General features: G+C 44.3%; 1 protein-coding gene across 1 annotated transcript in view; it reads left to right on the top strand.

The window, feature by feature from the left end:
- MERTK (MER proto-oncogene, tyrosine kinase) overlaps positions 1-13,428 on the top strand; it is a 137,517-nt gene that overhangs the window by 93,919 nt on the left and 30,170 nt on the right. The window contains exons 8-10 of the mRNA XM_019969605.2: positions 811-962; positions 6,790-6,943; positions 11,472-11,625. Coding sequence (XP_019825164.2) covers positions 811-962; positions 6,790-6,943; positions 11,472-11,625 — 460 coding nt within the window. The remainder of the gene's footprint in view (positions 1-810; positions 963-6,789; positions 6,944-11,471; positions 11,626-13,428) is intronic.

The raw sequence follows: 13,428 nt of genomic DNA, 5'->3' as shown, positions 1-13,428 counted from the left end.
ATTTGACTGTGCTGGGTCTCCATTGCAGCAGGTGGGATCTTTGGTTGTGGCATGTGGGATCCAGTTCCCTGACCAGGGGTTGAATCTAGGCCCCCAGCGTTGAGAGTATGGAGTCTTAGCCACTGGACCAACAGAGAAGTCCCTGAAGTTCTGTTATTTTTGGCATAAATATTCAATATTACCGTGCTTTCTGAATAAATTGGCCACTTTATCATTATGAAATTATTTTCTTTATTTTTGGTATTAATAGTATTACCTGTGAAATCTATTTTATCTGATGTTAATATAGCCATTTTAGCTCTCTTTTGATTACATGGTATATCATTTATTCACACTTATTTTAACTAATTTGTATCTTTATATTTGATGTGTGTTTCATATCAGGAGTACTGTACTTCACAATTTTTGCCTTTGAATTGGGATAGTTAGCCCAGTGAAATGCAATGGTATCATTCATATGGATAGATGTGTTGCTTAGTCACTAAGTCGTGTCTGACTCTTTTGTGACCCCATGGACTGTAGCCTGCCCAGCTTCTCTTTCCATGGGATTTCCCAGGCAAGAATACTAGAAGGGGTTACCATTGCCTTTTCCATCTCCTGCGTTGGCAGGTAGGGTTTTGTGTGTGTGTGTGTGTGTTTTTAAATCACTGAGCCACCAAAGAAGCCCATGGATAGATTTACATCTATCACATTTTCTATTGGTTCTGTCTGTAACTTGGTCCACTTTCTTCTTTTGGATTCGTTGAATGTTTTTTGTTCTACGTGCATTCCTTCGTAGCTCCTCAACCTTCTCCCCTTTTCCTTTTGTAGCCCCATCAGTAGCACCTCTGAACGTCACCATGTTTCTGAATAAGTCCAGCAACAAGGTGGCCGTTCGGTGGATCAAGCCTCCCATTAAGCGGCAGGACGGGGATCTGGTGGGCTATCACATCTCTCACGTGTGGCAGAACGCAGAGACATCCGTAAGTCTGAACTGTAACAGGGTGCTCTTGTCTCCGTGCTTTTGTTGATGTATACTGCTTTAGGAACTTTTTTTTGTAGTGAAAAGACCTGATATTCCTGGGTTAGGCAAGGCACCTTCCAGTGGGAGATAAACAATGTTAAAAATTGCTGGCTTGCTTAGTTACTCAGTCGTGTCCGACTCTTTGTGACACTATGGACCATAGCCCACCAGGCCCCTCTGTTTATGGGATTTTCCTGGCAAGAATACTGAAGTGGGTTGCCATTTCCTCCTCCAGGGGATCTTCCCAACCCATAGAGATCGAACCCAAGTCTCCTACGTCTCCTGCGTTGCAGGCAGATTCTTTACTCACTGAGCCATTGGGGAAAAATTAGAAGTGCCTAAAAAGTTAAATTCTGTTTGGAGCTTTCCTCTCTGACTCTTCATCCATTCATTTATTTCCTCAGTCAATGCAAATAGGACTCATCCTCTGTTATCATCTAATTGTTGCCTTCACAAAATTTAGGCTCTCTGAGGAAAATAGTGAATTACTCAGAGGAGTTGCAGGGCTTAGCAGTCCTACAATTTATATTGGGCTTCCCTGGTAGCTCAGCTGGTGAAGAATCTGCCTGCAATGCCCACTCCAGGATTCTTCAGCTTCCCCGGAGGCTCAGCTGGTAAAGAATCTGCCTGACATGTGGGAGACCTGGGTTTGATCCTTGGCTTGGGAAGATCCCCTGGAGACGGAAAGGCTACAATTTATAGCCTCTTGAAAATTCCAGATGATGCTTTTCTGAAAACTATTGTCAGGGAAGAATCCCAGCCTCATGGTGGATGGCAGAGAGTAACTGGGCTCCAAAGGGGAAGGTTGTACAAGCAAGCAGGTTGCATGGCGCAGCCCTGTAGACCATACTGTATAGCACAGCTGTGTTAGACGTGGCTCCAGTCAAGCCCGGGGTACATCTGGTTTTGATGGCTGTGAGGCCTAAAGGTGCGGGGGAACAGCTATGGTGGGACCATCTGATCCAAGACAGAAATGGGGGAGGGGCAGCCAACAGTAGTTGGGTGGTCAGCTCCCAGATGGGACCCCCTCCCTGTTGGGACAGGAAGAGGGTTGAAGTGTCACTGACTTGTCATGAAACAGACTACTGTAGAAGAGCAGAGGTGCTGGCTTCATCCTAAAGACCGTCTTGTCTTTACCACCGCCATGGAGAGCATGGTTCTTTTGTACTGTCACATTCCTGATCCGTCTAATAACCCTGGTGATAGGTCAGACTTCAGCACCCCCATGGCGTTTGTACAGAGCATCACATGAAAGTTAATACAACGTCTTGGCATGAGAGAGGGGTGGAATGAACAGGTGCACCAACCAATGATGTCCAAGCTTTGTGTCAGTCATTTTCAACCTCAGGTCATCCAGCTTTAACCCAAACTGCTGTCTTTCAGAAGAACAATTGGGATTTATTCTTTATTTTTCCCTGACTCAGTTTACCTCTCAGGAAAGCACGCTGTTGGAAGCAGTCAGTGATAGAAAAGGAAGAAGGCTTAGAAATCCATGGCTTCTTCTGCCTGGTAGTAAATGATAACATGATGCTATTTGTACCAGTCAAAACCCTGCTTAAGAGTTGCAGCTATGAGAGAAGCAGTCCTTGTTTCCTGGTTTTTTGTTTCAAAGCATTGGTGCAAGGTGCCTATCGATCACAGTTCCTCACTGACTGAGTCAGGGGAGTCAGGTACCTCTCTTAGAGGAAAACTCTTTTTTATGATGCTACATTCTTAATAGAGACACATGAAGGGCCGATGATTGAGTTCTGATTCAGTAGGAACTTTCTCTGATTGACCAACGATAGTGATTCTCAGCAGACACTTGAGTGATGAAGAAACAAACCCGTTTCTTTCAAGGGCTGCAGGCTGGGTTTCCCTGGCAGCTCAGTGGTAGAGAATTCACCTGCCAATTCAGGAGATGTGGTTCCTGGTCTGAGAAGATGCCACATTCCTTGGAGCAACTAAGTAAGTGCGCCACAACTATGCAGCCTGTGCTCTGGGGCCTGGGAACTGCAATTACTGAGCTCGTGTGTCGCAACTACAGAAGCCCTCGAGCCCTAGAGCCTGTTCAGCCACGAGAGATGCCACCGAAATGGCATATCTGTGCATCACAACTAGAGAGTAGCCCCTGCTCTCCACAACTAGAGAGAAGCCTGCACAGCAGCAAAGACCCAGGGCAGCCAAAAGTAAATACATAGATAAACTACAGAGAGAAAAAGTACTGCAAGTCCTAGTTAAAGGCCTAGTGATGGGAGTTAAAATTCCAAATAAATACAGAGGACAAGTGTTAGTCACTCAGTTGTGTCCAACTCTTTTCAGTCCCATGGACTGTAGCCCACCAGGCCCCTCTGTCCATGGAATTCTCCAGGCAAGAAAACTAGAGTCGGTTGCCATTTCCGTCTCCAGGAGATCTTCCCAACCCAGGGATCAAACTCGAATCTCCTGTGGCTCCTACATTTCAGGCAGATTCTTTACCTTCTAAGCCGCCAGAAGAGCCCAAAGAGGAAGAGAAAGCAAATTAAAAAAAAAAAAAAAAAAAGAGCTGTAGGTCACCCTGTGTTTTTCTCCCCTGGTGTGAGTCAAAGACACTTCTTTAGAGGGGACCCTGGCACTGATGGGTGCTAAAGGGCGAGAGTGATGAAAGCCTTCTGAATGATGCCACCAGAGATCCTAATACAGTGGCACAGTGCCGTTCAGAATGGTCCCCTCTGCAAGAGAACAATACGGCACAGTTAGGACTGTGACCTTTCTGCATTGCCTCCTGGGAGATGCTGGATTTTCCGAGCGGGAGGGTCATTTGCAATGTACTCATTCTGTACTCTGTGCATGACGACAGTCTCGAGACAACAAGACTTACTGGCTCACTTTACTTCGGGTAACATTCTCTGAGGCAGCTAAGCTCCCAGCTCTCTGGACGAGAACGTGCGTGCTTTGCTCAGTCATGTCCGACTCTTTGTGACCCCATGGACTCCCACCAGGCTCCTCTATGCTTGGGATTTCCCAAGGAAGAATACTGGAGTGGGTTGCCGTGTCCTCCTCCAGGGGGTCTTCCTGACCCAGGGATGGAACCTGGGTCTCCTGCATTGGAGAAGGGATTCTTTACCGTCTGAGCCACCAGCTTCTGGAGACAAAGAAGAACACTGAAGGGAAGCTCTCCCTCAGAGGAGCCTAGAACCTCCGTCTGAACTGAAGCTTGAAATGAACTCTGTGTCCATCACCTAGGTTCCCTAATCTGCCTTCATTTCCAAAGAGCAAGAGTTCAACACAGCTTCCCCTGAAAATTGTCCTTTCGTTTTCATTTTAAGAAAATTGTTATTGGGACTTCCCTGGTGGTCCAGTGGTTAAGACTCTGCCCTTTCCCTGCAGGGGGCACTGGGTTGATCCCTGTTTGAGGATCTAAGATCCAACATATCGCAGGGCACCACCAAAAAATAAAAACAAGAAAAAGGGGGTGGACATGTACACTCTGCTGTATTTAAAATGGATAACCCGCAAGGTCTGACTGTGCAGTACAGGGAACTCTGCTCAGTGTTACGTGGCAGCCTAGATGGGAGGGGAGTTTGGGGGAGAACTGACGCATGTATATGTATGGCTGAGCCCCTTTGCTGTCCACCTGCAGAGGTCACAACATTGTTGATCATCTATACTCCAATATAAAGTAAAAAGTTTTAAAAAGAGAAAAAAAAACTGTTACTAAAGCTGCATTTTCTTTATGCAAGGTGATGAAATTGCCTATTTCGGAAGATATTCCAACTTACTACTCTAATGAAGATTTTTTTCTTTTTTCGGTATAGAATTTCAGAACTATCTTGAAGTAGTCTTTGGGTGGGTTTACAGTTTGCTGAAAACTGTAATAACCCACCAAAGTTTTTGAAGTTTGTACCTTCATTATCTTATCACTGTTGTATCACTTTCACACTAAGAAACTCCTGATATTTATTATATGGACATTTTCTATATCTTTTATATATATATATATACACACACTTGGCTGTCTTTTGATGAATGTGGACTAGTATTTCTTGTCCCATTCCCATTCCCATGAAGTGTCTGTTAGACCTGTGAGAATTCAGTGAGAGGACAAGTTTATAAAAATATTGCATATTATAAGTCCTTCTTCAAGACCCACAGTATACACTGGCAAGCTCTCCAGTGTTCTACAGGATATAAATCTGTTTACCTTTGACTTGGACACAAAGAGTCAGACACGACTTAGTGACTGAACAACAACCTTTGACTCAGAATTGCTCGAACCATAGACAGAGACTCACACAAAATTTATTTCCTGTGCCAGAGAACATCATGATAGTTGAGGTTTGGAAGCAAAGGAGAAAGCACTCTGCTGCTGCTGCTGCTGCTAAGTGACTTCAGTCGTGTCCGACTCTGTGCGACCCCATAGACGGCAGCCCACCAGGCTCCCCTGTCCCTGGGATTCTCCAGATAAGAACACTGGAGTGGGTTGCCATTTCCTTCTCCAATGCATGAAAGTGAAAAGTGAAAGTGAAGTTGCTCAGTCGTGTCTGACTCTTAGTGACCCCGTGGACTGCAGCCTACCAGGCTCCTCAGTCCATGGGATTTGCCAGGCAAGAGTAGTGGAGTGGGGTGCCATTGCCTTCTCCGAGAAAGCACTCTATAAGCACTTAATTCTGTTTTTTTTTTTTTTTTTTTTTTGAAACGTCTTCTCCCCATTCCCTCCCCTGTGTTTTAATGGCTCAAGTAGCACACCAGTGGCTTTAAAACAAGATAAATAAGTAAGGCCAAATTTTTTTTAATGGAGCACATTTTCTCTGGAAGAGAAAGTGTCAGTGCCCTCCTAAATGTCGGTTTCAGTCACACCTCTTAGAATCGGAAGGAACAGGAGCCCTCCCATGCAGGTTCAAGGAAAATGGCGGGTGGTCGATATCAAGGTTCAGTGCAGCTCCTGGGCAGTGCTTTGTGGGGGTTGAGGTTGGGGGTCTCGAGTAGATTGTTTTTTTTTTTCTTCACGTGCTTTATAATTTTCTCAAAAAAGTTAAACCTTTATCTATTGTATTCCCACAATTTCAGAAAAGAGAGCAAAGCAGCCATTGGGATAATGGAGCATTAATTTTTCATCACATACAGTAATGAAGTCATACAATGATGCAATGGCGTAATGTCCTAACTCAATGTAACTTTTCATTGCATTTTTAAAAATTTATTTTTAACTGGAGGATAATTGGTTTACAATGTTGTGTTGATTTCTGCCATACATCAACATGAATCAGCCATAGGTATACATATGTCCCCTCCCTTCTGAGCCTCCCTCCCACCTCCCACCCCATCCCAACCCTGTAGGTTGTCACAGAGCTCCTCCTTCTTTTTTTTTTAATTTGACTGTGCCAGGTCTTAGTTGCAATATGTGGAATCTAGTTCTAACCCATTCGGGGATAGAATCCCCGAATGGGATAGAACCAGAGCACCCTACAATGTGGAATTGTAGCCACTGGACCACCCAGAAGACAGTCTTGCTCTTGCCTTCAAGTGCATCTGCCACGTGCTCCTATTCTTCCAGAGGTTTCCCTGAGCCCTCCAAGTACCATTCCTGCACGGCTCTAGTAAGCCAAGATTCCCAAGGCCTGAGGATGCTGCCAGCCCATCCTGCAGCCCTGCCTACCTTTTGCCTCCCTTAGCATGACCTGAGTGAGGAAGGGACGTGGTGGAAACCCAGCCGCTGCCCCTGGGATGTGGGTGGGACCGCTTTCCTTAGAAGAACTTCTCTCGGGAGGACAAGGCCCCTGGCGCCTCACTATTTCACTTCCTTTCCTTTCCTGTCTGCCCCCCAGAAAGAGCTCTCGGAAGAAGTTGGCCAGAACAGCAGCCTTGCTCAGCTTTCTGTTCAAGTGCACAATGCCACGTGCACTGTGAGGATTGCTGCCGTCACCAAAGGGGGCGTGGGGCCCTTCAGTGACCCGGTGAAGATCTTCATCCCTGCACGCGGTGAGGGCTGGTGCCAGATCGGCCGATGGAGTATCAGTCCAGGCGACACGTGGGTTGCCAGAGAGCAGCTGGTGGGATGGGCAGCTTGTTTAAGAATGAAAAATGGGGCTTCCCTGGTGTCCAGTGGTTAAGACCCCGAGCTTCACTGCAGGGCACAGGGTTCCATCCCTGGTTGGGAAACTAAGGTCCCACGGGCTGAGTGGCTCCTCAAAAAAAAAAAAAAAAACAGAATGAAAAAGACCAAAAGGAAATTCTACAGTGATGAAGATAGTTGACAGGATAATACGCTTCACAGAGCTGCTGGTTCCCATGAGTCCACCCACTGTTACTCTCCAGGGTAATAACTTCCTAGGAAGTTTCAGCCTTTCAGAACCCAGAGTTCAGCTGGACTTACCAAACTTAGCTGTTGTGGTTTTTACTGTGGTATAGTTGATTTGCAGTGTTGTGTTTCTGCTGCACAGAAAGTGAATCAGGTGTACATGTATATACGTATATGTGCCTGTATATGCTTAGTTATTCAGTCGTGTCCGACCCTTTGCGACCCCATGGACTATAGCCCGCCAGTCTCCTCCGTCCATAGACTTCTCCAGGCAAGAATACTGCAGTGGGTTGCCATTCCCTTCTCCAGGGAATCTTTCTGACTCAGGGGTCAAACCTGTGTCTCCTGCATTGGCAGGCAGACTCTTTACCACTGAGCCACCTGGGAAGTCTTTTTAGATTCTGTTCACTCCTTTTCAGATTCTTGTCCCATATGGATTATTGCAGAGTATTGAGGAGAGTTCCCTGTGCTCTGTGTAGGTTCTTATTAGTTATCTATTTTATATATAGTACTGAATTTAGTTTATTTTTTATTTTATTATGGAGAATAATTGCTTCACAATGCTGTGTTAGCTTCTCTGTACAGCAAAGTGAATCAGCCATATATACACATACACCCCTCCCTCCTGAGCCGCCCTCCCACCGCTCTATCCCCCTGCTCTAGGTCACCACGGAGCGCTGACCTGAGCTCGGTGGGCTGTGCAGCAGCTTCTCGCTGTTTTACACATGGCAGTGCACGCGTGTAGTGCTGCTCTCCCCGTTCGGCCCGGCCTCTCTGTGTCCACATGTTCCTTCTCTACACCTTCCGCTCCTATTCCTGCCCTGCAAACAGGCTCATCTGTACCGTTTTTCTACATGCCATTTTTATGAGTTAATATACCATATTTGTTTTTCTCTTTCTGACTGCTGAATTTAGTTAAAATGATGTATACAAGGCTGAGTTTTGGATTAATCAGGGTGGCTAATCCTCAGCTCTTTATAATTAGCACTGTTTACTTGCTGGTGTTTGTTTTAAGCAGTCCAGCTTGCCCTGTGATGAGTCACTCAAGCCTTGGGTAACGTGATTCCTAACTGGGTGAAGAACATGATGCATTCATGACAGAACGTGAAGCATTTCCTATAGAAGCATCTTTAGATGCTGCTGGCTCACCCAGCTAAATGCTCAGGCCTGCGTGTTGGCCTCTGCGTATTGTTGGAGTGGCCTTTGGCAAGGCGACACTACCACTATGGTGCCCCTGCTGCTGCTGCTGCTGCTGCTAAGTCGCTTCAGTTGTGCCCGACTCTGTGCGACCCCATAGACGGCAGCCCACCAGGCTCGCCCGTCCCTGGGATTCTCCAGGCAAGAACACTGGAGTGGATCTATGGTGCCCCAAGCGGCCCAAATACTGTGTCTGCTCACATAGAGCAGGGAAGCCACCTTCTTCTGACTCTGACCTGCCCTGAGTTGCTTGGTAGTGAACCGCTCTCATAGACTCCCCACGGACATCTACATGGATATGATTCGTACATTTACAAAGCTCTTGCCAAATATGGCCTTTGTATCTGTAGCAGGCAAGACTTGGGAGCAGACCACTGAGTTCCCATCTCTCTGTCCCATTGGCCCTCAAACGTGCTTTCCCTTGTAGTGCTAAACTGAACCCTCATTTCAGCTCCTACAGACCATTGGCTCTGTCCCTAGGGAACATGACTCACTTATGATGGGGACTCAGGGTATGTCTGCCTGGAAGAAATTCAGGGATGATTCTGATTCTAAAGGCACAGGTTAAAAATCAGAGCTAAACATAGACGTAGAAAACATAGGGTTACCAAAGGGGAAAGGGGGTGGGGGAGGGACAAATTAGGAGTTTAGGATTAGCAAATAAAAGAGAGAATAGCACAGGGAACTATATTCAAATCTTGTAATAAACCATAATGGAAAACAATGTGTAAAAGAATATATATATATATATACCTGTGTGTGTGTATGTGTGTGTATACAGGGCTTCCCAGGTGGCTCAGTGTAAAGAATCCACTTGCCAAGGAGACATGGGTTTGATCCTGGGGTCGGGAAGATCCCCTGGAGTAGGAAATGACAACCCTCTCCAGTATTTTGCCTGGGAAATCCCTTGGACAGAGGAGCCTGGTGTGCTACAGAGCAGGGGGTCACAAAGAGTCGCTAGGACACACACATACGTGTAACTGAATCACTTTTCTGTACATCAGAAACTAACACAGTATTAGAAATCAGTTATACTTCAGTTTAAGGAAAAAATCAGAGTTTAAGATGACAGACTTTTCCTTGTCATACATAATAATTACAAAAGCCTTGGCTGTCCTGGCAGCCCTGCCTTTGCAAAGTTCTAATCTGCATATATTTCAGTTACTACAGTTTAGGTAAATCACAGCCATTCCCAACAATACAGTTCACAGTTGAGTCACCAGCACGTATCAACTCTGATGATATATTCGTCTCTACCAGCTCTGCAGTACGAAAATCGCTCCACAAGCAACAGGTGTATCTTGGTTGTGACCAGTCGGGTCACTTCTTTCCAAGTCTGTCTGTGGTTGGTCACCATGCTTTCCTTAGTCTGTTCACACACATCTAAGAGGCACAGAGCTGACCTACTTCCTTTCTCCCAGGGGCAAAACTCACATGACATTTCACAAAAGTGGATATTTGAAAGACGGAGTTGGTGAACAACGGTGAAAGTGCAGAGACGAAAGGAAAGGAGACGATGTTGGAAGTAGAATTTGAATTGAACATGTGTGGAGTTGTGGAAGAAATTTCCAACCAGGGCATGTTGATTCTGCCACCATTTGGTCCATGAGATGAGCAGCCATTGCGTAGGGTGGTCTTAGCCACATGAATGAAATGGCTGTGCTCAAAAGGAGGAGGATGTCCCAGAGGAAGATATGCTGGCCGCAGTCTTCACAAGTGTGCTGCCGCCGCCACCCCCGTACTGGTGCACTGAACTGAGAAAATGCAGATCATGACCTTCTGAATGAGGAGCACGTAACAGACACATGGGGTGTGTCTGGTATTAACTGGGGGCAGGCAGTTCATTCCCTCTGCATCTGAGCCCCGACTTTGGGGAAGTGAAAACTCTGAGGTCATTTTGATGGGCAGTTTCAATACCCCCACACAAAGGAAGTAGAGTCACAAGATTTATTACAAATCCCAGATGTGGGGGTGGGTGAGGGGGTGAGAGAGCCAGAGGAAGGGCAGTCCTCTGTCCCAGGTCGCAGCAGGTGGTAGAGGGTGGGCAGCACTTTTCACCTTCATGCATTGGAGAAGGAAATGGCAACCCACTCCAGTGTTCCTGCCTGGAGAATCCCAAGGACAGAGGGATCCCTAATGGGCTGCCGTCTTGGGTTGCACAGAGTCGGACACGACTGAGGCGACTTAGCAGCAGCAGCAGCAGCAAATGCCTATACTTAACTTTTCAAAGGCTCAACTCTAAGTGGTTATTTTAAAAGGTGGCCCAGGAAAAGCAGGGTGGGAACTTGCAGCAAGACTTCTAAGTTCAGATCCTTATCAAAATGTCTAGGCTCTGCTGTAAGTGGGATTGTCATACTGTAAAACGCCCCAGGAGTAACTCAAAATAGCTGTTTTCTCATCACAACATTAAAGGAACTCACGGAGGTATTTTACAGCGTTGAAAGTGCAGAGGATAAAACACTGGAAGCTGATCCAAACTTGGAAAGGAGGTCAACATTCACCAGAGCATGGAAAATATTAATACATTCTCTCTATATCCCAAGCTGTGTAACTGGAAACTGGCAAGCACTGTGCAAACTACTCTTGATTCCTTTTTTTCTTTAAACAACAACAAAAAGCATTTTGATTCTCAATATTTCTAGGGTTTTATTAGAGTATACCAGTTAAATAGTTTTACTATTTTTCAGGTGGCCCAGTGGTAAAGAACCTGCCTGCCAGTGCAAAAGATGCAGGAGGTATCAGTCCAATCGCTGGGTCAAGAGGATCCCTGGAGAAGGAAATGGCAACCCACTCCAGTACTCTTGCCTGGAGAATCCCGTGGACAGAGGAGCATGGCGGGCTAGTCCATGGGGTCACAAAGAGTTGGACACGGCTGAGCACCTGAACATGTTTACTATTTTTTCAATTTCTTATACATTTATAACTGACTTGAATAGTTTCCCCGATATTGTAAATCGACTATCCTGAATCCCAAGGAAATGTTTTGAATTGATTCTATTTGTATTTTACCAGGTTCGATAGATTTTGCTCCCTCATCTACCCCAGCACCTGGCAACACAGATCCTGTGCTCATAATCCTGGGCTGCTTTTGTGGATTTATTTTGATTGGGTTGGTTTTATACATTTCTCTGGCCATCAGGAAAAGAATCCAGGAGACAAAGTTTGGGTGAGTTTCTCAGTTTAAAATGTTTTGCTCAGTGGTACTGATGAAGTTGCTATGTGAAGTGATATTGCCTCTTCTGCTGTTCTTGCTCCTGTATGCAGCCTGGTCCCTGTCTTATGCATCTCTTGGAGGCAGGCTGCTTCCTTAATTAGGCCAGTGTCACAAAGGCAGCCAATAGTGAAAGTTTTTTACTTCTTTCAAAGTCTCTTCCTGGTACTCTCCTTTCTTGTTTTTCTTCAGGAAGAAACTTAACATTTTTTAGGGCATTAAATATTGTAAAGTATTTTGATACTCATTTCAAGACACATTAAAGTCAAAGTGCTAGAATGACATCCCATCCATAATAGCATGAGAACAATAATGTTCCTAAGAAGAAACCCAATATATGTACAAAAGCTTTGTGGAAAAATTTATTAAACTTTATTGACATTACAGAAGAAAACTCAAATAAATGGAAAGATGTGTACCATGTTCATGGATGGGAAGGCTCAGCTTTGTCAAGAGATCATTTCCCCCCCAAGCTGACCATAAATCTAATTCAATCACCATCTAAATTGCTGCAGGGTTGTCAATAAAAGCTGATTTGAAAATGTATCTTGAGAACTAAATGAGCAGAGAGAATCATGGCAGTTTTGAAATACACAAAAATTTGGGCGAAGAAGGCTAGTCCTACTAAGTATAAAAACATGTTTGGTGATTAGGACAGCGAGGTATTGTTACATATAGAGAAAACTCAGTCTGTGGACATCACAGGGTGCCCATATCAGGTGGGAGTAGAATAAACATGAAGATTCCATTTCAAAGCTTTGCAGGAAGGAAAGAATATTAAAAAAAAAAAAATACAGACAGCCTGTTCTGTGCATTGAATGGAGAGAGATGAGGAGGACAGACATGGGGCTGCCTACATGTACCTTATAGTCTGGCAGTTAAGAAATGCAGAATAAAATACTCCAAGTGAAAATATTTCTATCAGCTAGGCCTCCACTAACTCATGGGTCCACAGAACCTAAAAGTTTACCACCAAAACAGATATTAGGTTTTATCTGCTTCAACCCTAGCTTGAATAACTTGGTACTGTTTGAAGTTGAATGTTCTAGAACTTCCCAGAGTGGAGTTATGAAGTACAGCAAATATACTAACAAAATTACAGGACTGCTTCAAATATTTCAGAATAAAGTTATCAGGAACCATTACCAGGAACCGCTGAGCAGAAGCTGTAAACAAGTGACAGGTTGTCACAAATTATTTTTATACTGAAGTCAGTTTCCATGGTTTTCACTGCAAAACCCTAGATTTATTTGTTCATTCATTTGTACAAGCACCTTTCATGTGTTCATTTTTAATGAAAATACATTTATTTTCTACTTATAAAATTAATATTCTTATAGTTTTTTTGTTGTTAAAAAATCAGATTATATAGAACAGTTGAAAGTAGAAAGTGAAACTTGTCTGTAACTCCATGGTTGATACTCCATGGTCTCAGTTGCTATTTTGGCATAAATCCTTCCAAATTGGTTGCCTTGCATATAAATATATTATTTTTAACATGTTTTCTATTTTAAAATAATCTATATGCATAAGAAAAAGTGAGGTTAAGTCTATAATTTAGACTCACTAATTCATAATACTTTCATACCAATCAGGCTAAAGCAGTGACTAAATGGATTTTTTAAAATAGGCTTTATTTTTTAGGGAAATTTTGTATTTACAAAAACATTGAGAAGGCAGTATAGAAACTTTTCATATATATCACATCCAGGATCCCCTGTTATTAACATTTTATGTTAGTGCATTTTATGTTAGTTA

This window comes from Bos indicus, chromosome 11, assembly GCF_029378745.1.
Source record: "Bos indicus isolate NIAB-ARS_2022 breed Sahiwal x Tharparkar chromosome 11, NIAB-ARS_B.indTharparkar_mat_pri_1.0, whole genome shotgun sequence".
Lineage (NCBI taxonomy): Eukaryota > Metazoa > Chordata > Mammalia > Artiodactyla > Bovidae > Bos > Bos indicus.
Note: the sequence above shows the minus strand (reverse complement) of the source record. Positions and strands in the feature narration are given on the sequence as shown.